This window comes from Talpa occidentalis, unplaced genomic scaffold, assembly GCF_014898055.3.
Source record: "Talpa occidentalis isolate TD23 unplaced genomic scaffold, MPIMG_talOcc4v2.1 talOcc4.12, whole genome shotgun sequence".
Taxonomy (NCBI): Eukaryota; Metazoa; Chordata; class Mammalia; order Eulipotyphla; family Talpidae; genus Talpa; species Talpa occidentalis.
The window spans coordinates 101888705-101911079 of NW_023601212.1; the positions used below are offsets into that span (position 1 = coordinate 101888705).

A 22375-nucleotide genomic window follows, 5' to 3' on the forward strand; every position below is an offset into this window, starting at 1 on the left:
GCCCCCAGCTGGTGCCACCCTGGCTCTCTCCTGACCAGAAATCCACTTATATTAATCTGTTTTAGGGAGAAGTGTGGTGATTCAGATGCTAAGGGCTCAGCCAAAGTTCCCATAGCTGGCTGGGCTTTGCAATCCCTCCACCTCAGAGTGGTTTCAATATCAAAAGCTTCGCTGACAGAGGACTGGGTGCATACAACCTATAAAGGAGAAAGGTAGCGTTGTATAGAGGACACATGTCTACCTTCCTTCACTCTTGGCCAGTGGTTGGGAAGGGCATTCAACCTTGCTCTCCACCAACCTTCCCTTCTACAAAGGAGAAGGGAAGCCCTCACGGGAAAGCTGGCACACACCAAGCAGATAAACAAGTGCTCCAGCAGCAGCAGCACAATCAAGTTTCTCCCTTGTTCCAGATGCCTGCCCCCAACCCAGGCCATCGACAACCTGATTTCCCTTTCATCACTGCCTTGTTCTCTCCCATTTTTACCCAATTCCTGCTCTGAGGTCACTCACTCCTCAATGCTTTTTTTTGCATGACACTGCCTCACAGAAGCTTGGCTCTCCCTGAGCAGAATGGTCAGGAACTGTTCCAGAATCTTCTTAAATACAACTGGACTAAAACCATCAACTCCAGAGCTAGGCAAAGGCCTGGTGAGGCCCAGCACTTGCTGGTAGCTGGAGCACGAGGAGCTGACAGAAGTCCAACTTGCTAACCTCTGTAATAGGCAGGGTTGTGCCTTCAGTGACCTGAGAGAATGTTAGCAGCGGAAAGGAATTTAGCTCCAACTGAGGCTGATCTGTGGCTCAAAATTCCATTCCTGTAACTGTGAAGAATCACCGCCAACTAGGCCTCTCCAATAACGATTTCACTCTGGGAAGAGGTCAATGTGAGAATTAATTTGTACTTTACTTTTCTCCACCTGGCAAAGAAAGCATACGTATTTTGTCCTCTTCAAATCGCACATGACACCTAATGGAAATGGCACCACCTTTGACTATCAGATGGATCTGGTTTCCAGTCACAACTCAACTCCACATGAATTTGGAGCAAACTATTCAACTTCTGAGTATCTTTTTCTTGTCTGAAGAAAACAATACATATAGAGAAAAAGACTAGGGGGGCCTCCTTGGTGGTGCAGGGGTTAAAGACAGCACTATCAAACTATCAGCAGCCACTGCAGCACGAGTTCGATCCCCGGCCAGGGAGCTGAACCACAGGGCAAGGCAGACCTCTCCTGTCTCCCCGCTGCTCCCCTCAGCAGTGGATCCGCCTATCCTGCTCCCCACTCTGTCTCTCTCTGGTGAATCCTCTCACACACACACCCCCGCACCTCTGTCCTGCACCCCAGTTCTTGTATGCATAAATAAAAAATAAATCTTTAAAAAAAGACAGGGCCTCCCCGGTGGCGCAGAGGTTGAGCATTGGGTTGCGAAGCTGCCCGCAGCCTCTGCAGCACCGGTTTGATCCCTGGCCACTGGCGAGGGTCCCACATGGCGCGCAGACCTCTCCTGCCGCCCGCTTCTCCCCTCAGCAGTGTACTTCATCAGTCTGCCTGTTCTGCTCCCTGCTCTGGCTCTGGTGAATTCTCTCACCCCATGCTTCTAACTGTACCCAGTGCTTGTATAAATAAATAAATAAATCTTTAAAAAAAAAAAAGAAAAAGAAAAGAGACAAGACTAGGAATGCCATTTGCAAAGCATCAAACCTAAGTACATGGCAGCTAGAAGACGGAATGGTCCAAGGTGGAAGTAAGGAAGCCTCCATCTTACAGGGATGTCTGCGTACCCTAGCTCACTGCTTGACATATACTTATAGGCTTAATGTCTGTTAGTCCCTGCGACATAAGGTTCTTGAGGGCAGGGAATTTGTTCTGTTCACTGCTGAATCACTGCATCTTGAATAGTGTCTTGTGCTAAATATTTAGCTGAAAAAACACAAGGACTTTGTTATGGCGGTCATCAGACATGAACAGGTGACAGTACTTAGTCTCCTCTTGTAACCCTTACAATGTCTGAGACTGGAGTGTGGCTGCGCTATCTCCCAAATCTATCTCCCCTTTATTTCTACTACTATGGTCACAGGGCAGGATTTCTGAACCTTAGTATTACTGACTTTGGGGGACATTTATTGGGGGAGGTGGGCTGAGTACCCTGTGCATCTTAGGACATTGAGCTGCATACCTGGCCTCCGTCCATTAGATGTGTGTGGCACCCCCAAGTTGTGACAACAAAATTAACTGGAGACACTGCAAAACATCCTTTGGGGGTGGGGAGAATTGCCCCTGGTTGAAAACCCCTGGTCCAGGGACATAAAGTCTTCCATCTGTCCACCTGGTCCTCCTGCAGAGCAGATCTGGAGTTCTGGACTCTTTCTACAGAACTAACAGGCACTCTGCAAACAGCCTTGAAGACTTCCAATCGCCAAAGAAGCCAGCCAAGATTTCCAAACCGTCACACCGACATTCACGGAGCAGCTTCACCCTCCAGCCAGGTGCCCGCTACCCAGCACACACTCTGCAGTCCCGCGGGGGCAGCAGGTCCCAGTTCGCAAACGGGCTCTGTGCTCGCCACCTTGCTGCCCGTGCCCGCTGAACGTCTCCTTCCTAGGATATGCTCTCCTCAAGGTCTGATTCAGTCTTTCATGCACACTCAACACCAGGGCATGCCCAGCTCCACGGCTCCCAGCCAGGAAGAAAGGGCGCCCGAGAGTGTAGGCGTCGGACATGTAGACACAAAAGCTGCTGTCCTCCAGGAGCACGCTACCAAAGGCCGGAGAGCCTAGAGGCCAAGATGAGTGACAGCACCACTACCACCTTCTTGAAGGTCCTGATGCCTTTAACTTCTCCCGCTACGGAGACAAGAAAGATGCGGGCAAGGTCGACGTCTTCTGTTGGATGTTATTTTTGCATGGAGCAGAACCAGCAGGGTAGCTAAGCTTTACCCCACCTCTTTGGAAAGTACCTCTGGGGAGCTGGGGCTGTCCCGTGTCACGGAGTCAACATTCTTTTGAAGGTGACTAATGTGCTGGAGAGAGGCTTCCCGCCCAGGCGCCTTCTCTTCACAGGACCAGACCTGCTGGGCTGGTGCCCTGACCAAGTCTGGGGCCAGGGAGAGCAGCACTTCAGTTACCAGGAGGCGTAGCAGGCGCCGCGAGCGTCAGGCAGGGCTGAGAAGTTTCACCGACGGTGTGAAAACTCGCGCTGAGCCCGAACCCCGAGCAGCGCTCGCAGGGCTCTGAGGGCCGCACCGGGCTCGAGGCCTCACGCTGATCCTTCAAGGAACTCCCTCAAGTCAACGCATCTCCACACCGCTTAGTGGACACCCCACGGCGGGCGCCGGCAGCGCCGAGCCACCCCCCGGTGTGGGAGCGTGGGGGTCGGAGCGCGCTCGCGGCGGCCCTGGCGCCCTCCCCCGCCGGCACGCGCGCGCGACTGGCCTCAGGGCAAGTCCCCTCGGGGAAGGACCCACGCGGAGCCCGAAGGGCCACGGGGCCGGGACTCCTCGCCCGCTTCCCGAGGCTGCGGCCCTGCGCCCGGCCACGCCAGTCCCCGAGTCCGAGGGAGGAGAGTGGAGCCGCAGCGCTGGGCGCCCGACGCGGCCGCACACGCGCGCGACTGCCCGACTCGCCATCTTCCCCGCCGCGCCCCGCCGCGGGGCACGCCGGGACCGCGGGGCACGCCGGACCGCGAGACGCCAGGCGCATGCGCAGGGGTAAGCCCGCAGGGAGAGGCGCGGCGACCCGCCCTGGAGGACCGCCCCCTCCACCTGGTACCCGCGCTTAATCGACGGCAGCGCTAACCAATGGGGAGTCAGAGTCCTCTGTGCGTCACATCCCGGGGCCCATCACGCTGAGGCCCCGGCCTTGGTCCAAGCGTGCGCGTTGGTCGCTTTTCTCGGGCAAACGCTGTCGGGTGCGTGAGGGCTCCCCGGCGGCGCGCGCGTCTGTGTTACCGCAGCCTCAATGACGGGTAAACGCCGCCCCGACTGTGTGCCGGGCACTGACCTAAAACGTCCGCAGTCACGTCATCACACCAGCCCTATGACGTTATTCTGACGCTTCATCTTCCGATGAGGAGGCCGAGACTGGTCTAGTGAGGGAGCTGTCACCAGACGGGGAGGATGGGGCCTCCGTCCACCCCGCCCTCCCACAAAACGGGGATAAGCTGGACGTGAACCGCCACTGTCCGCTGCCCCCCCCACTGGGAATGGGATAGGGGCCCCCAAATTAGACTGCCCAGGCTCCACAACAGCACCCCCAAGACTGCGCGACTTAAGCAGCAGGATTCAGCTCGCTGTTCCGGAGGCTGAAGGTCCGACGTCACGGCCGCCTGTGGTTTCTGGCGAGCGCCTGGCTTGCAGGTGCCGCCGCCTCCCCGCTGGCCTCCTTTCTGGGTGCTGCGGAGGGCACACTCCCTCTGCCCCTCCGGATGCGCTATATGATGGGGTCCACCGTGGGATGCCCCTTAATCCTAGTACCTCCTAAAGGCCTTGTTCCCAAATACAATCCCACCGGAGGTTAAGGCTGCCACATAGGGATTTGAGGCGAAGGGGGGGGCGTGGGGGGGAGACACAATTCTCTCCAGGGCACCCCTGAAGAATTCGACGTGAAGAATGCAGCGCACGTCTGTGGCGTTCCTGTCAGAGATGTGTGACTGAATCGGACTATGAGGAAACGTGAAACCCAAACTGATGGATGGTCCATAAATTTATGGTCTGACCATCTTTAAAAATGTCGCATCCTGAATGTCAAGAAAAGGCCAAGGAGCCTTTTCAGAGTGACAGAGACTGAACAGACACGAGAACTACACAACTGTGATTCTGAGAGGAGACCTTCTACCAGGGAGACGTTACTGGGGCACCTGGCAAAGGTCGAATGGGGGCTGAGGATTAGATGTTGTCGCGTTCACTGCGTGATTCTAATGACCTTGTCGTGGTCCTCTTTCTTCTAGAACTCTAGAAATAGCGCTTCATAACCTTTATTTTTATTTTTTTAAAGATTTATTTTATACAAGAACTGGAGTACAGGTCAGAGGTACGGAGGGTGAGAGAATTCAGAGACATAGCGGGGAGCAGAACAGGCAGACAGACCAAAGACACTGCTGAGGGGAGTAGCAGGCAAGGCAGGAGAGGTCTGCTGTGACATGTGGGTTTTTCCCTGGCCGGCCAGGAATCGAACCTGCGAGAGGCTGCAGACATCTTCACAGCGTAGCATTCAACCTGCTGTGCCACCAGGGAGGCCTACCTTTTTTTTTTTTTTTTAAGATTTATTTATGCATACAAGCACTGAGGTACAGGCCAGAGATGCGGGGGGTGAGAGGATTCATCAGAGACAGAGCGGGGAGCAGAACAGGCAGGTTGACTGAAATACATTGCTGAGGGGAGCAGCGGGGAGACAGGAGAGGTCTGCTGTGCCCTGTGGGTATCTCCCTGGCCGGGGTTTGAACTCATGCTACAGAGGTTGCGGATAGCTTCACAGTGCTGTGCTTAACCCCTGCGCCACTAGGGAGGCCCACTTCATAACCTTTTATAAGAAGCTCGTCTCATATTGTGTTTTCCCCAAGTTTTGACTCTATTTCATGTCCACATGCAGGATGAAATGAACGTGTTTTGATGGTGTCCTATGTGACCCACATGATGCATCCAGGTGACGATATGGCTGGTTAGCCTTGTTCCCTTCCTAATTCCCTGTGCCTTGCCACTCCGCTAACTCCAAGTTAGACCCCAAATATTCCCATAGCAAGTGTCTGCAGAACTCCAAAGCATTTAAAGAATGACTGTCTATTTTCTTCCAAGTTAATCTGCAACTTAAGTGAATGGGCCAGAGGATGAGATTGTTCACTATCCCGGGTAGTTAAGGTTCTCATGCATTAATCAACTGGTATTTTGGTTTATTTATCGGCTTTAGGAAGCGTGGTGGTTGTGAGTCATCTGCTAAGAATTTCACCTACTCTGAAAATGTGCTAATCAATAAAACAAACTGGGCCTGCAAGACTCTGGATTTTGCCAGATTCACTAAGATAATGGGTCAGTTGGCCAGTCCTGAAGACATGTCAGCACTGCAGTGTAAGGAACTGAGAAAACAGGTTTGGTTCTGATCTGCAGCTGGAAAAACAGATGCTTTTTCGTGCCAGGCCAGTGTAACTAGATGTCTGGGGGCGGGGCGCTATGGAAACATGGAAAGGGGACATTTGTCATTGTCAGCTCAGCATTCACAAGTGACAGGATGATCCCAAAGTGGCAAACGTGAAAATGACTCATTTGACAGATTTAGTTCCTAGTGTGGAAAAGGTGGGCTTGTTAATTAATTTGATTCACTGAGTGTTTATTGAGCATCTACTCTGAGACTTGTGCCTAGGTGCTACGGGAGACACAAAACTGAAGACTCTTGAGAAACTAGCTCTAAAACCTATCAACTTCCTTTGCTCTGGTAATGCAGCTGCCAGTAACTCCCTCATAAGAACCCCGCTCTCCTGTCTGCGGAGAGCACCTGAGCTGTGGCGGGAAGAGCAGAGTCCCTGGGCAGTTCTGATAATGGGTAAAATCATGTATGACATTCTCATTCCAATACCTGAGCTCCTCAAGGGGCAACGTGGTGTGCAGCCAGCAGGCTGCGTTCCAGGAGCTTTAGGACTGAAATTAGGGCTGGAGGCAAAGAACATGCCTCAAGGATGGAAGCTCTTTCTTGGGCTCTTAAACTTGCTTAAGGCATCCCAGAGCATTCCACACTCCACTGACCGACTGTGCCAGCACATCCAAAGGTTGTCAGCAAACCTGCGGCTTTGCTAGCGGCTGTGGGGGTGGGAGTGATGTAAATAAAACTACATCAAAGAAAATGGCTTTTCCTACTTTTTCTCATTAAATATCGGATGAGGCAGAAGGGAAAATGGGAAGCAGACATGCAGGGGAGGGAAAACAGGGCGAGGAGGGATCGATGGGTGGGAAGTGAGGGCAGACAGACTTACACATGGAGAAGGGACAGGGAGGTGGATAAAAGTGATGGACGAGGGGGTTCAAAGATGAGCTGTTTGGGTATTTACTGGGCTTCACGATACCTAATTTTATGGAATTATAGTTTCATTGTACAAGATACTACAAGTGGAGGTGTTTTCTTTAGAACAGCACAGAAATCTCTAGAAATACAAGGTGTAATAAATCACATGTGGACAACAGAGACAGCGAGGCAGGTCTGCACTGCGCCAGCAACCTGAGCCCTCAGCGTCTCCCACCTGCCCTGGGGTCTGCGCGCCACAGCAGACGAAAGGGTGGAGAGCAGCCGAGACAGCGCTAGCCGCGTCCCAGCAGCTTAGGGTTGTGCAGAACACACCTCGTTGTACCGGGTTAGCGCCTCAGGTTTGCCTGGCTGTAGAGAGAAGGAGAAGAAGTGTGTGGAGATGAAGCAGCAATAAATGAAGGGGTTTTTCCTCCTCTCAGCCAACCTCTCTCCCCTTCCCCAGCAGCCTCCTCAGGGCCCCCTTCACCTCCTTATTCCTCAGGGTGTAGATGATGGGGTTCACCATGGGTGTGACCACAGAGTAGAAGAGGGAAATGAATTTGCCCTGGTCCTGGTTGCTGCTCTTGGCCGGCAGCAGGTAGCCGTAGATGGCCGAGCCGTAGAAGAGGAACACCACCAGCAGGTGGGAGAGGCACGTGTTGAAGGCCTTTCTCCGGCCCTCGGCCGAGCCGATCTTCAGCACGGCCCGGGCGATGTAGCAGTAGGAGATGAGAATGACGCTCAGCGGGACGGCGGTGAAGAAGGTGCAGACGCCATTGAGCACCGCCTCGTTGAGGCTGGTGTCTCCGCAGGCCAGCTTGATCATGGCGGGCACCTCGCACAGGAAGTTGTCCACCCTCCGGTGCCCGCACAGCGGGAGCTGCAGAGTGAATGTTGACTGAATCAAAGAGTTGCCCAGCCCCCCCAGCCAGGCGACGGCCGCCAGCAGCCGGCAGAGCCGAGGGTTCATGATGGTGCTGTAGTGCAGGGGCCTGCACACGGCCACGTAGCGGTCGAAGGCCATCACCACGAGCAGGATGCACTCGGTCGCCCCCAGCCAGAGGAAGACATAGAGCTGCGTCACACAGCCGCCGTAGCTGATGGTCTTGTCTGGCCCCCATAAGTTGATGAGCATCTGGGGGACTGAGCTGGTGGTAAAGGCAAGGTCCAGGGAGGACAGGTTGCTGAGGAAGAAGTACATGGGGGTGTGCAGCCGGGCGTCCAGGCGGGAAAGCAGGATGATGGTGGAGTTCCCAACGAGGGTCAGCAAGTATGAGAAGAGAATGACCCCGAAAAAGATCTTCTCCAGCTGGGGGTGGTCAGAGACGCCCATCAGGATGAAGCCCTCCAAGAAGCTGTGGTTGGCCCCTGCCATCGCCGGGTGCCTCTGGTCCCTCGAGGAGTCTGTCCGCGGAAAACTGCTGGAGCAGAGCAAGGGAAGAAGCAGCTGTCGGGTTAGGCCGGTCAGCATCAGGAGGGCCAGTCCTCCGCCCGCAGAGCTGAGCGCCCGTGTCCTTTTTTTTTTTTTTTTGGTGGGACCCTTGCTGGCAGCTGGGGATCGAACTGGCGCTGCAGAGGCTGCGGGCAGCCTCGCAACCCAGGGCTCAACCGCAGAGCCACCAGGGGCGGCCCGCCGGTGTCCTTTTTAGGATCGCAGACTTTCACTGCAACCCCCAGCCCCAGTCACCACGACACTCAGGAGCTTTACGCCACCCCGGGTCACACGCGGGCCAGCTCAGGAAAGAACACGCGACAAGGAGATGAGGTCTCCCCAGGAGATGAGGTCTCCCCAGCTCAGCACAGAGGTCACAAAGGATCCTTAGAACTCGACGTGGAGATTCTCAAAAGACACACGTCCGCAGCCAACAGGCAGACGCACTCAGGGGAGGCAGAAACAGACCCGCTGGATTGGAAAAGCGTCTCAGAAATTCCTATAGAGTTTCCTCCTCGCTCTCCTGGGGGACAACGCCTGAACCAGAAACATGAAGCTTGAAAATAACACAAAGAATCTATTAAAAAAAACCAACTATATTCACTTATAGGAGGAATGTAGGGGAACCAAGTAAGGGACCAGGAGAAAAATATAATAAACAAAAAAGCAAAATTAACAGGCAGGTATAAATCAGAGACCTTCTGCAGGGGAGGGGGAGAGGGGTCAACACGGGGAGGGAGGAGCCCAAGGACTGTGGCGACGGGACGCGGGTAACAGGGGTGGGAATTCCACGGGGACTACGCCTGCGAGGAGAAAGCAGACACTGTACAAAAATGAAGAAAGATGTAAAATATATATATAAATACATTTTAAAACTCTATAAAATCATGAAAAAAAATGGAAAGTGAGTATAGGCTAATTCACCAAAACCAGGAGATACAATTATCTGAGTTAAGAGAAAGTAAATGTTGGGGCCTCCCTGGTGGCGCAGGGGTTGAAGACACAGCGCTGGGAAGCTACCGGCAGCCTCTGCAGCACGAGTTCGATCCCCGGCCAGCCGGGGAGCTACCCACATGGCACAGCAGACCTCTCCTGTCTCCCCGCTGCTCCCCTCAGCAGTGTATTTCAGTCAATCCACCTGTTCTGCTCCCCACTCTGTCTCTGGTGAATCCTCTCACCACCCCACACCTCTGGCCTGTGTGCATCAATAAATAAATCTTGAAAAAAGAAGAGGCAAATGTAGAACAAACAGAACTTTACATAAGCCCCAGTAAACTCAGGCGGAACAGAGTAAAGATAGACATGGGGCTTATCCACCAAGGGGTTAACTCAACCAGTGAGCTTCCATAACCAGCAGGGGAGACCAGGGCAGTTCGAAGAAGGTGATCCCTCATCTTTTGACGCACCACGTCCATCTCCAAACCAAAGAATAATTCTTACGAGCAAGAAAGTAATCCTTGCCAACGTGCCCCTGACTTCCTCCTTCCCGGGAACCAGTCCTAGGAGCTCCTACAGGTCATAAACCAAAGCCCTCCACTTTCCCATTACAATGAAAGAACAAACACAGCGAGAGAGCAGAAATAGCCAGAGGGCCGGCCGTCCTCACCTGGACACTGGGAGTGAGCACTCCGGGCCATGGACCATGCGCACCCCCACAGGCACCCGCTGCCACACCCCAAAACTGGGCCTGGGGTGACACCACTCAGGGGAAGCATACAGGTGTGCTGAGCTGGTGGGGTGCACCAGCAGTGGCCTCTTGGCTGAAGACCCCAAGAGCTGTCCTCCTCATCAGTGAGTAGCAGAGGCCCTGGAGTCTGGCGCTGGCGTCCCCCCCAGGCGGAGGGAACCCCTTCTGATTGCCTGTGTCCTCCCGTCAGCAACTGAGTCCTCCTAACGAGGCAGGGCTGAGGAGGATTTTGGAATTGTTAACTATTTTTGGGGGAGTGCCCACTGCTCAGCCTCTGTGGATAGGTGGGCGGAGGCAGAGGTCCCCGCCCCAGCGGGTGCACTGAGTAGCCCCAGGCAAGGAAGACATGGGACTGGGCCACCCACCCGCCAAGCTGATGGTCTTGTCTGGCCTTAAGAAGAGGCGGTTTCTTGTCCTCTCCCTGCGGACTCGGGGAGCGGAGGGGCTGCCTCTCTGCTCGTGCCCTGAGGTCCCACTGCCCGTCTCCCGCCAGTCTGGTCTCTGCTGACCAGCGTTGGTGGCTGCCTGGGATGCCCGAGTTTCATTCAGCCCCGCCCTCTGCCCAGGAATAACCAGCCAACACAGGAAAGGGGGGGCCGCAGCTGGGGTGCGGAGGCGGAGGCAAGTTGCCCTGCCCTTGGCTGGGCCTGACCCGCTCCCCTGCCAACATGACCGTGACCACAAGTTTAAATCCAGCAACCAAACTCTTCTGCTGGCAGTTTTTCTTCCCTCAGAGGGCGTTTCTCCTGGGTTCCTAGTTCTCTCAGTCTGGGTATGTCAAATTTAAGCACATTTATTTATTTATGCATACAAGAACTGGGGTACAGGCCAGAGGTGTGGGGGTGAGAGGATCCACCAGAGACAGAGTGGGGAGCAGAACAGGCAGATGGACTGAAGACACTGCTGAGGGGAGCAGTGGAGAGACAGGAGAGGTCTGCAGCACCATGTGGGTAGCTCCCTGGCTGGCCGGGATGGAACCCGTGCTGCAGAGGCTGCGAACAGCTTCACAGCGCTGCGCTCAACCGTCTGCGCCACCGAGGAGGCCCCACCACTTGCATTTTAAGAAGATTCTAGGGCTTCCCTGGTGGCACAAGGGGTTAAGATGCAACCTATGAAGCTGTCCACAGCCACCACAGCATGAGTTTGATCCCCGGCCAGGGAGCATCCCACATGGCGCAGCAGACCTCTCCTGTCTCCCGCTGCTCCCCTCAGCAGTGTGTCTCAGTGGATCCGCCTGTTCTGCTCCCCACTCCGTCTCTGGTGAATCCTCTACCACCACCACCACCCTCCCCTCCACACCTCTGGCCTGTACCCCAGCTCTTGTATGCATAAATAAATAATTTTTTAAGCATTTTTAAAAAAGATTTATTTATTTGTACAAGCACTGGTACAGTCAGAAGCGCGGGAGGGTGAGAGAATTCACCAGAGCCAGATCGGGGAGCAGAGCAGGCAGAAGGACCGAAGGACACTGCTGAGGGGAGCAGCGGGCGGCAGGAGAGGTCTGCACGCCATGCGGGACCCTCGCCGGGAACCGGGGATCGAACCGGCGCTGCAGAGGCTGCGGGCAGCTTCGCAACCCAGCGCTCAACCGCTGCGCCCCCGGGGAGGCCCCAATAAATAAATCTTTAAAACAATAAGAGGATCGCAGAGCGAATCCAGGAACGGTGCGAGGCGGGCGGGGGCCCCGGAGACGCGGGGCCCCCTCTGCCCGCCCGCCGAGTGGGTTTGAGAGTTTGGGATACTGAGAAACGCAGCCGGAACGTGGTGTGCCGCCCCACAGGTCAGGTTCGTCGTATTTTCGTGAGAGGAAAGGGGGCGGGGGGGCGGGGGGCGCGGCCCAGCCGCGGGGGGCCGGCGGGCGGCGGGTCGCGCTCCCCGAGAGCCGGCGCGGCCGCGCCCCCCGCCCCGGGTCTGCCCGCTGTCCCCGGGCCTCGGGCTCGCCCGGCCGCTGGGGTTGGGCCAGCGAGCCTGGGGTGGGGGCGACTCTCCTGCTCCCCCCGCTCGGGGTTCGGGCCTCGCGCGGCCGGGCCGGGGAGCCTCGGGACAGGGACCCGCGGCCCGACCTGACGTCCGACCCCGGCGGAGGCGTTTCCCGAAACGTTTTTGTTTTTCAAATCGTCAGGGCTCGGGAGAAGCCCGGCAGGGCCCCGGGGCCGGCTCGCGCCCGGCGCCCCGCGCGACCCCTCAAGGAGCCGCGGGGGACGCGCCCGGCCCGGCCCGGACAGGCCCGGCCCGCGGAAGGCCGGGGAGGGTGGGGGGACGGGGCTCCGCCCCCGCGCTTGGGGTCCCGCTCTCGAGACGGGGCGGGGGGGGTGAGGGGGTGCACTTACAGAGACGCAGCCGAGGCCAGCGAGGCGGGCCCTGCGCCCCCCTGGGGCGTCGCGGGGAACAGAGGGGCCGGGAAGGAGCGCGCGGGCGGCTGGACGGCGGGAGGGGCCCCCGCGAGGCCCGCGCGGACACGCCCCCCCCGCCCGCGCCGGCTGTCCCGGCCGAGCCCCCGCGCCCGAGCTCGTGGGGGGGTCGCGCCCGGCCGGTCTGCGCGCGCCTCTGAGGAGCGGGCGGGACCGGGGCGCAGTGGCGGACCGCGGCGGACACCCCCCCCAGCAGACCCCCCGACGTGCCCCGCGCGGCCGCGGGGGCGGCACGGCGGACCCCGGCCCCGGCGAGCGGAGGGGAGCCCCGGCCCGCCGGTCTGCGCCCAGGGAGCGCCCCCGCCGCAGGCCGCGCCCCGAGGCTCTGGACTCAGGACCCCCGCGGCCGGCCTGACCCCGCGTCCCCGCCGAGCCGCCCCGACAGGCGCGGGCTGGGGCGCAGCCCGGTCGCCGCCAGCCTCCCCCCGGAGGGCACCCCCAATCCGGCTCCCGTGAAAGGCCCCTCGACACCCGCCCTGCGCTGCCCCCGGGCCCCGCGCCCCTCGGCCTCGCCCTGCGCCCGGATCCGCATCCCGAACCCACCTCGGCCGGCGCCGCGGCCCCGCGTCCCCCCGCAGGCTCGGCGGGCGGGCGAGTGCGGACCGCGGGGACGCCGCCTTTAACCTCGGCGGCCCTCGAGGCTCCCCGCGCCCCGGGGCCGCCCGGCCCCCCCCCACGTCCGCCAGGCGGGCCGAGCCCGTCCCCGGGCGCCGCCACGGCCTCCCCGCGGCCCGCGCAGCCCGACCGAGGGGGCCCGACGGCCGCGCCGCCCGCCGCGGGGCCGCCTCCCGGGCCGGGGCGCGAACCCGCGGCCACCAGGGAGGCCCTTCCTGAGAGAGTTTTCTCTTTCACACTGAAGTGTCTGGCTCTCCTTTCACTTCCACGTAGGGAGGTAGAAATAGGGTTACTTTTCATTCACTAGGAGCAGATCCAGGGCCTCCCCGGGGGCGCGGCGGTTGAGCGCTGGGTTGCGAAGCTGCCCGCAGCCTCTGCGGCGCTGGTTCGATCCCCGGCTGCTCCCCGGCCCCCGGAGGAGGGTCCCGCATGGCGCGCAGACCTCTCCTGCCGCCTGCTGCTCCCCTCAGCAGTGTCCTTCGGTCCTTCTGCCTGCTCTGCTCCCCGCTCTGGCTCTGGTGAATTCTCTCACCCTCCCGCGCTTCTCACTGTGCACAGTGCTGGCATAAATAAATAAATCTTAAAAATAAATAAATAAATAAAAGCAGATCCAGAGCTAGACAGGCAGGATCTAGTGTGGCAACTGCTCAGCGCCATTCCTCCGGGTTCCTGGCCCTCCCTGCGCCACCATCCTTCCCAGGTGTCTCACCTGACCGCAGGTGTGGGCTGAGAAAGTGGCAGAGGCTCCGACCGCACGGGAAGTGGAAGACCGTTTGCGTCTCTTGGAAGCTAGTCTAGAAGTGCCACAAAATATCTTCCCCTAACACCTCACTGGCGAGGCCTTGGCCATTTAACTACACCCAGCTGCACAGGAGGCCGGGAGTGCAGCTTTTAGTTGATGACAATTGCTACATCACATCACATCACATCATCTTCTATTAATCAGGCAGCTCTGACAATACATATGTTGTTTTTTACTAAGAAAGAACTGGAGAGTGGATGTCGAGTATCTAAGCAGTAATCCCTGAAAAAAAGATTATTTTTTAACTTTTGTATTACTTGACTAACTGCAATCATAAAATATTCCTTCACAATTAAAAAAATAGTCTAGGAATTTTTTAAAATTTCTTTTACATTTTGATTAAGATAGAATTCACATAACAAATGTTGCAATTTTAATCACTGTACAGTGTACAATCCACTTATTTTTAGTATATTCACAAGATTGTACAAACATCACCAGTGACTATTTCCAGAATATTCTCACCCCCAAAGAAAACCCTGTACCCATTTAAGTAGTTACACGCCATTCTCTTTGCCCCCATCGTCTGGCAACAACTAATCTCCTTTCTGTTTCTCTGCATTTGCCTATTCCAGATACTTCTCATATATGACATCACAGAATCCCAGGCTTTGGGGCCTGACCTCTTTCGTCTAGCATAGTTTTCAGAGTTGCAGTCTGTGTGGGTGCTTCATTCTTTTCCATTGTAGGATATACTACATTTTGTTTCTCCATTCACCAGCTGGTGAACCCTTGGGTTCACACCATTTGGCTATTGCCAAGAGTGCGGCTGCAATATTCATCTACAGATTTCTATTTGAAAACATGATTTCTATTCTTTTAGGCATGTGCTTAAGAGTGGAATTACTGGGGCCTCCCTTATGGCACAAGGGGTTAAGTTTCAGCACTATGAAGCTGTCCACAGCCACTGCAGCATGAGTTCCATCCCCCGCCAGGGAGCTGACCTACCGGACACAGCAGACCCCTCCTGTCTCCCGCTGCTCCCCTCAGCAGTGTATTTCAGTAGATCTGCCTGTTCTGCTCCCCACTCTGTCTGTGGTGAGACGTCTCTCACACACACCCCCCACCCCACACCTCTGGCCTGTACCCCAGTTTTTGGATGCATAAATAAATCTTAAAAAAAAAAACTCATTTTAAAAAAATGAGTGGAATTACTGTCTTATATGGCAAGTCTGTGTTTATTTTTTATTTTTTAAAGATTTTTATTTATTTATTTATACAAGAACCAGGGTATAGGCCAGATTCGTGGGAGGGTGAGAGGATTCACCAGAGACAGAGCAGGGAACAGAACAGGCAGACTGACGAAATACACTGCTGAGGGGAGCAGCGGGTGCGACAGGAGCGGTCTCGCCCTGTGGGACTCTTGCCGGCTGGCCGGGATCGAACCAGCACTGCAGACAGCTTCACAGTGCTGCACTCAACAGCCTGCGCCAGCAGGGAAGCCCTGTGTTTATTTTTTAAAAAGATTTATTTATTGGGCCTCCCCGGGGTGGCGCAGCGGTTGAGCGCTGGGTTGTGAAGCTGCCCACGGCCTCGGCGGCGCCGGTTCGATCCCCGGCTGCTCTCCGGCCACCGGAGGAGGGTCCCACATGGCGCGCAGACCTCTCCTGCCGCCCGCTGCTCCCCTCAGCAGTGTACTTCGGTCCTTCTGCCTGCTCTGCTCCCCGCTCTGGCTCTGGTGAATTCTCTCACCCTCCCGCGCTTCTGACTGTACCCAGTGCATGTATAAACAAAACAAACAAACAAATAAAATAAATAAATAAAACATGTCTCTATTTAAAAAAAAAAAAAAGATTTATTTATTCATGCATCCAAGAACTGGGGTGTAGGCCAGAGGTGAGGGGGGTGAGAGGACTCACCAGAGGCAGAGTGGGGAGCAGAACAGGTGGATCCACTGACACACACTGCTGAGGGGAGCATCCGGGAGACAGGAGAGGTCTCCTGCGCCATGTGGGTCAGCTCCCTGGCCGGGAATGAACTCCTGTTGCAGTGGTGAATTCTCTCACCCGCCCGCACTTCTGAATGTACCCAGTGCTTGTATAAATAAATAAATCTTTAAAAAAAAATTGCTCATTGCTAATATATAGAAAGGCAGATGGTTTTTGTATCTTAATCTTAGATTCTGCAACTTTGGTGAATTTGCTTATTAACTCTAATAATTCATGGATTCTTTAGAATTTTTATATATAAATGATGTCCTATGAGTAATTTTGCAACTTCCTTTCCAATTTACTGTATTTCATTTATTTCTTTTTATTGTCTAACTGCTTTGGCTAGAACTTCCAGAGAAATGTTGAATTCAAGTGATCAAAGTGGGCATGCTCTAATCTTATTCTTTTTTTTTTTTAAATTCAGAGATTTAAAAAAAATTCAAGTAGTGTTGGTTTATAACATTGTATCTCATCTTGTTTTTAATCTTAGAGGGATGGCTTTCGGCATACATCAGTAAGGATGATGTTTACTGTGGGTGTAATAAATGCTTTTTACCATGGTGAGAAAGTTCTTTTATATTACTAGTTTGTTGAGTATTTTTACTTAAAAGGGTGTTGATTTTTGTCAAAGGCATTTCCTATGTCAATTGAGATTATCACGTGCTTTTGGCCTTTCATTCCAATAGTGGTTATATTTTGATTGATTGACCGATTTCCATATGTTGGCCCACGATTGTATTCCTGGGATAAATTTGCTTGGTCATGATACAGAATCCTTTTAATTAGTTGCTAAAATCAGCTTGCTGGTATTTTGTGAGGATTTTTTTGTATCTATATTCCTAAGGCACACTGATCTATAATTTTCTTGTAATGATTTTGTCTGGCTTTGTTAACAGGGTAATGCTGACGCTGTTGACTTTGATTATTATTCTTTAAAAATCTGGTAGAATTCACCAGTGAAACCATTAGATCCTGAGATTTTGCTTCTTGGGAGGTTTTTGATTATTGACTCAATCTTTTTACTTGTTAGAGGTCTGTTTAGGGTTTCTGCCAACTCTTGAGTCAGCCATTATAATTTTGTGTTTCTAAGAACTTCTCCATTCATGTAAGTTACTGATTTGTTGGTATACAGTTGTTTACAGTATTCTCTTATAATCCTTTTTATTTCTGAGAATCAGAAGAAATGTCCTTACTTTAATTTCTGATTTTAGTAATTTGTACCTTTCTCTCTTTCTCAGTTTAGCAAAAGGTTGTCAATATTCTTAGTCTTTTCAAAGAACTGGTTTTGGTCCCACTGAGTCTCTCCACTGTATTTCTATTCTCTATTTCATTTATGTCCATTCTAATGCTTATTATTTCTTTCCTTCTGCTACCACCAGATTTAATTTGCTCTTTTACTCCAGACCCCTAACATGAAAAATAAAATTGTTAATTTGAGATAGGCATTCATAGCTATAAATTTCTGGGTACTGCTTTTTCATTACTCAGAAATTTTTTTCTCCCTTAAGTTTTTTTTTAAACTTAAAAATAATTATTTATTTATTTATTTATGCATACAAGAGCTGGGGTACAGGCCAGAGATGTTGGGGGGGGTGAGAGGATTCACCAGAGACAGAATGGGGAACAGACAGGCAGACTGACCGAAATACACTGCTGAGGGGAGCAGCGGGCGAGACAGGAGAGGTCTGCTGGGTCATGTGGGTTGCTTCCTGGCTGGGGGTCGAACTCATCCTGCAGAGGCTGTGGAAACTGCTTCATTGTGTGGTGCTTAACCCCTTGCGCCACTGGGGAGGCCCTCCTCCCATAAGTTTTGATATATTTTGTTTTTATTTTATTCTCTTTAAAATATTTTGTATTTTCCGGCCTCCCCTGGTGGCGCAGGTGGGTGAGCGCTACACTGTGAAGCTGTCTGCAGCCTCTGCAGTGCGGTTCCATCCTGGCAGGCCAGCAAGAATCCCACATAGTGAGGCAGACCTCTCCTGTTGCACCTGCTGCTCCCCTCAGCAGTGTATTTCGTCAGTCTGCCTGTTCTGTTCCCTGCTCTGTCTCTGGTGAATTTTCTCACCTTCCAGCGCATCTGGTCTTTACCCCAGCTCTTCTATAAATAAATAAATAAATCTTTAAAAAAAATAAAATATTTTGTATTTTTCCCTGTGGTGTCATTGCTCAAGCAGTCAATTAAGATTGTTAGTTCCAGGGCCTCCCCGGTGGCGCAGCGGTTGAGCGCTGGGTTGCGAAGCTGCCCGCAGCCTCTGCAGCGCTGGTTCCATCCCCGGCTGCTCCCCGGCCACCGGAGGAGGGTCCCGCATGGCGTGCAGACCTCTCCTGCCGCCCGCTGCTCCCCTCAGCAGTGTCCTTCGGTCCTTCTGCCTGCTCTGCTCCCCGCTCTGGCTCTGGTGAATTCTCTCACCCTCCCGCGCTTCTGACTGTACCCAGTGCTTGTACGTATAAATCAATCAATCAATCAATCAATCAATCAATAAAAAAAAAAAAAGATTGTTAGTTCCAGGCTTCCCCTGGTGGCACAGCGGTTGAGCGCTGGGCTGCGAGGCTGCTCCCTGGCCGCTGGCAAGGGTCCCACAAAAAAAAAAAAAAAAAAAAAAGAGTGTTAGTTCCTATTTTTTGCTGAATTTTACAGTTTTCCTTGTGTTATTTATTTTCTGTTCATTCCATGTGTTCAGAGAAGATACCTTGTATGATTTCAACCTATTAAAAATTAACTGAGCCTTGTTCTATGGCATACTATATGGTCTATTGGAAAATATTTACATGCATTTAACAGGAATGTATGTTTTACTGGTTTGTTTTCCATCCCTATAGAGGTGACTATCATAAAAATGGAATCATATTATATATAACCTTTTGAACAAGAATTTTGCTTTTTTTTTTAAAGATTTTTTTTTATTTATTTATACAAGAACCAGGGTACAGGCCAGATGCTCAGGAGGAGTCACCAGAGACAGAGCCGGGAGCAAAACAGGCAGACTGCCGAAGTCGGAGAGGTCTGCTGCGCCATGTGGGTTTCTCTGCAGCTGACCAGGATCAAACCTGCGCTGCAGAGGCTGCAGATAGCTTCACAGTGCGGTGCTCAACCGCCTGCGCCATCAGGGAGGCCCAGGATTATAGGTATTTCAATAAGGGTTAGAAGACCTTTCAATGGGGGAAAGAATGGTGCTGGGGCCACTGCACAGGCACATGCGGAAGCACTAGCTGGACAGCTGCCTCATGTCGAACACAGAAATGAATGAAAATGGATTGGTGACCTAAACATAAGACCTAAAACTCTCCATAGAAAACATAGGTCAGATCTTTGTGGAAATGTATTTTTAGATATAACACCAAAAACAAGAGCAAAAGTAAACCGGACATCATCAAAATTTTGAAAAGTGCATATCAAAGGACATTATTAAGGAAGTGAAAAGAAAACCCACAGAAGGGGAGAAAATACTTGCAAGTTACATATAATATTCAGAATCTAGAGAGGACTTCTACAGCTCCAAAACAAAATGACAAACAACTCAATTTTAAAAATAGCCAACGAGGGCCTCCCCTGGTGGCGCAGCGGTTGAGCGCTGGGCTGTGAAGCTGCCCGCAGCCTCTGCAGTGCTGGTTCGATCCCTGGCTGCCGGCAAGGGTCCCACATGGCGCCCCCATGGCGCGCAGACCTCTCCTGCTGTGCCAGCTGCTCCCCTCAGCAGTGTATTTCATCAGTCTGCCTGTTCTGCTCCCCGCTCTGGCTCTGGTGAATTCTCTCACCCTCCCGTGATTCTGACTGTACCCAGAGCTTGTTTAAATAAATAAAATCTTTTTTTTAAAAAAATAGCCAGGGCCTCCCCGGTGGCGCAGTGGTTGAGCGCTGGGTTGCGAAGCTGCCCGCGGCCTCTGTGGCGCCGGTTCGATCCCCAGCTGCTCCCCGGCCCCCGGAGGAGGGTCCCACATGGCGCGCAGACCCCTCCTGCCGCCCGCTGCTCCCCTCAGCAGTGTCCTTCGGTCCTTCTGCCTGCTCTGCTCCCCGCTCTGGCTCTGGTGAATTCTCTCACCCTCCCGCGCTTCCAACTGTACCCAGTGCTTGTATAAACAAAAACAAACAAACAAATAAATACATAAATAAAACATGTCTCTATAAAAAAGAAAAAAATCATTTAAAAAAAATAAAAAAAATTAAAAAATAGCCAAAGAGCTGGAATAGATATTCAAGTGGGCAAAAAGCACATGAAAAGATACTCACCATCATTAGTCACTGGGGAAATGCAGGGCAAACCTGCAATGAGATACCACTTCACACTCATTGCAATGGCTAAGATAATAATGTAAAATAGGAAAATAGAAAATCTTGACTGGGATGTAGAAAGTTGGAACCCCTGTACATTGCTTGTAGAAATGTAAAATGAAAGTCTGACTGTTCCTCCCAAATTAACATAAAGTTATCATTTGAGAGCCTCCCTGGTGGTGCAAGGGGTTAAGCACTGCACTATGAAGCAATCCACAGCCTCTGAAGCACGAGTTCGATCCCCAGCCAGGGAGCTACCCACATGGCACAGCAGATTTTCCTGACTCAACTGCTGCTCCCCTCAGCAGTGTATTTCAGTCAATCTGCCTGTTCTGTTCCTCACTCTGTCTCTGGTGAATCCTCTCACCCCCCTCACCTCTGGCCGGTACCCCAGCTCTTGTATGCATAAATAAATCTTTTTCAAATTGACTCCACAATTCCACTCCTAAAGATACACCCCAAAGAAATGAAGACAGGTACTCAAATAAATACTTATGCATGGATGCTATTCATAGCACCATTCACAACAGCCCCAAAGTGGAAACATCCCAAGTGTTTATCAGCAGCAGAAGTGTCTCAATAGTATGAAATATTATCCAGCTAAAAAAGGAATGGAGTGCTGATATATGCTGCAATGTGGATGAACCTCAAAAACATTATGTTAAGTAAAACAAACCGTGGCCCCGAAATTCACATGTTGCATGATGCCATTTATATTAAATATTCAGAATAGAGAAATCCCTAAGGACGAAAAGCAGACTTGTGGTGCGAGGAGGCGGGGAGGGGAGGACCTTCCTCAGAGATAAGTGGTTTCCTGTGGCTGCTGATGAAAATATTTTGGAGCAAGATAGAGGTGGTAACTGCACGACATTGTGAGTGCCCTGATTATGTTCGCTTTATTTTTTTTCTTTCTGTTTTTGAATTGTTCGCTTTAAAATGATTACTCTTGTCTTATGTTAATGTCATCTCATTAAAATATTACCTAAAATATCAGTTTGCTGTGTTTATGTGGGTCTGTTTCTGCACTCTTGATTCTGTTTCATTGCTCTCTGTTTCCATCCTTTTACCAAGACCACTTGATTAATGTGGTTGTAGAGATATTGATAGGGTTTAGAGGAAGTGATGTGATTACTTTTTTTTCATATTATTCAGAAATGTTTGTGCATTAATCTGCAGTGACCTGACATTTTTGCTGTGTTGAGTTTTTTTTTAAAGATTTATTTTATTTACTTATGCATATAAAAGCTGGAGTGTAAGCCAGAGATGCAGTGGTGGGGGTGTGTGTATGAGAGGATTCACCAGAGACAGAGTGGGGAGCAGAACAGGCAGACTGACCGAAATCCACTGCTGAGGGGAGCAGCGGGGAGACAGGAGAGGTCTGCTGCACCAAGTGGGTCAGCTCCCTGGCCGGGGATCGAATTCGTGCTGAAGCTGTGGACAGCTTCATAGTGCTGAGACTTAACCCCTTGTGCCACCAGGGAGGCGCCTGCATTGAGTCTTTCTTATTTATGAACACAGTATGTTTTTTCATTTTTTAGAACTTTCATTAGTTTTTGTAGTTCTCAGCATACATATCTTCTACATATTTTTAGATTTATACCTAAATATTTCAACATTACAAGCTTTTTTTTTTTTAATAGAGGCATGCTTTATTTATTTATTTGTTTGTTCGTTTGTTTTTTGTTTATACATGCACAGGGTACAGTCAGAAGCGCGGGAGGGTGAGGGGATTCACCAGAGCCAGAGCGGGGAGCAGAGCAGGCAGAAGGACCAAAGGACACTGCTGAGGGGAGCAGCGGGCGGCAGGAGGGGTCTGCGCGCCATGTGGGACCCTCCTCCAGTGGCCGGGAGCAGCCGGGGATCGAACCGGCGCCGCGGAGGCCGCGGGCAGCTTCGCAACCCAGCGCTCAACCGCTGCGCCACCGGGGAGGCCCCATTACAAGCTTTTGTAAATGATATTGCTTCTAGTATACAGAAATAGAATTTATTTTGCTTGTTGACTGGTATATTTGCTTATCCTAGACATTTTTGTAAGCTGTTAAGGATTTTCTACATTAATAATCACGTCATCTCTGAATAGAGACAGTTTTGTTCCCTTCCTTTCCACTCTGGATATTTTATATTTCCTTGTCATGACTCACTGCACTGGCTAAGTCTTCCAGTAGAATGCTGAATAGGAATAGTGAGAGTGGCTAGTCTTGCCATGTGTCTGATATCAGGGGGAAAACATTCAATTAAT

General features: G+C 52.3%; 1 protein-coding gene across 1 annotated transcript; it reads right to left on the bottom strand.

Moving 5' to 3' along the window:
- Positions 1–5236: 5236 nt before the first annotated feature.
- LOC119241992 (olfactory receptor 2C1) lies at positions 5237–8618 on the bottom strand. Its single transcript, XM_037507725.2, has 2 exons — positions 7476–8618; positions 5237–7357 (listed from the first exon to the last, which is right to left on the bottom strand). The coding sequence occupies exons 1-2, from the start codon at positions 8457–8459 to the stop codon at positions 7301–7303; spliced, it is 1041 nt and encodes a 346-aa protein (XP_037363622.1). The 5' UTR covers positions 8460–8618; the 3' UTR covers positions 5237–7300.
- Positions 8619–22375: the final 13757 nt, after the last annotated feature.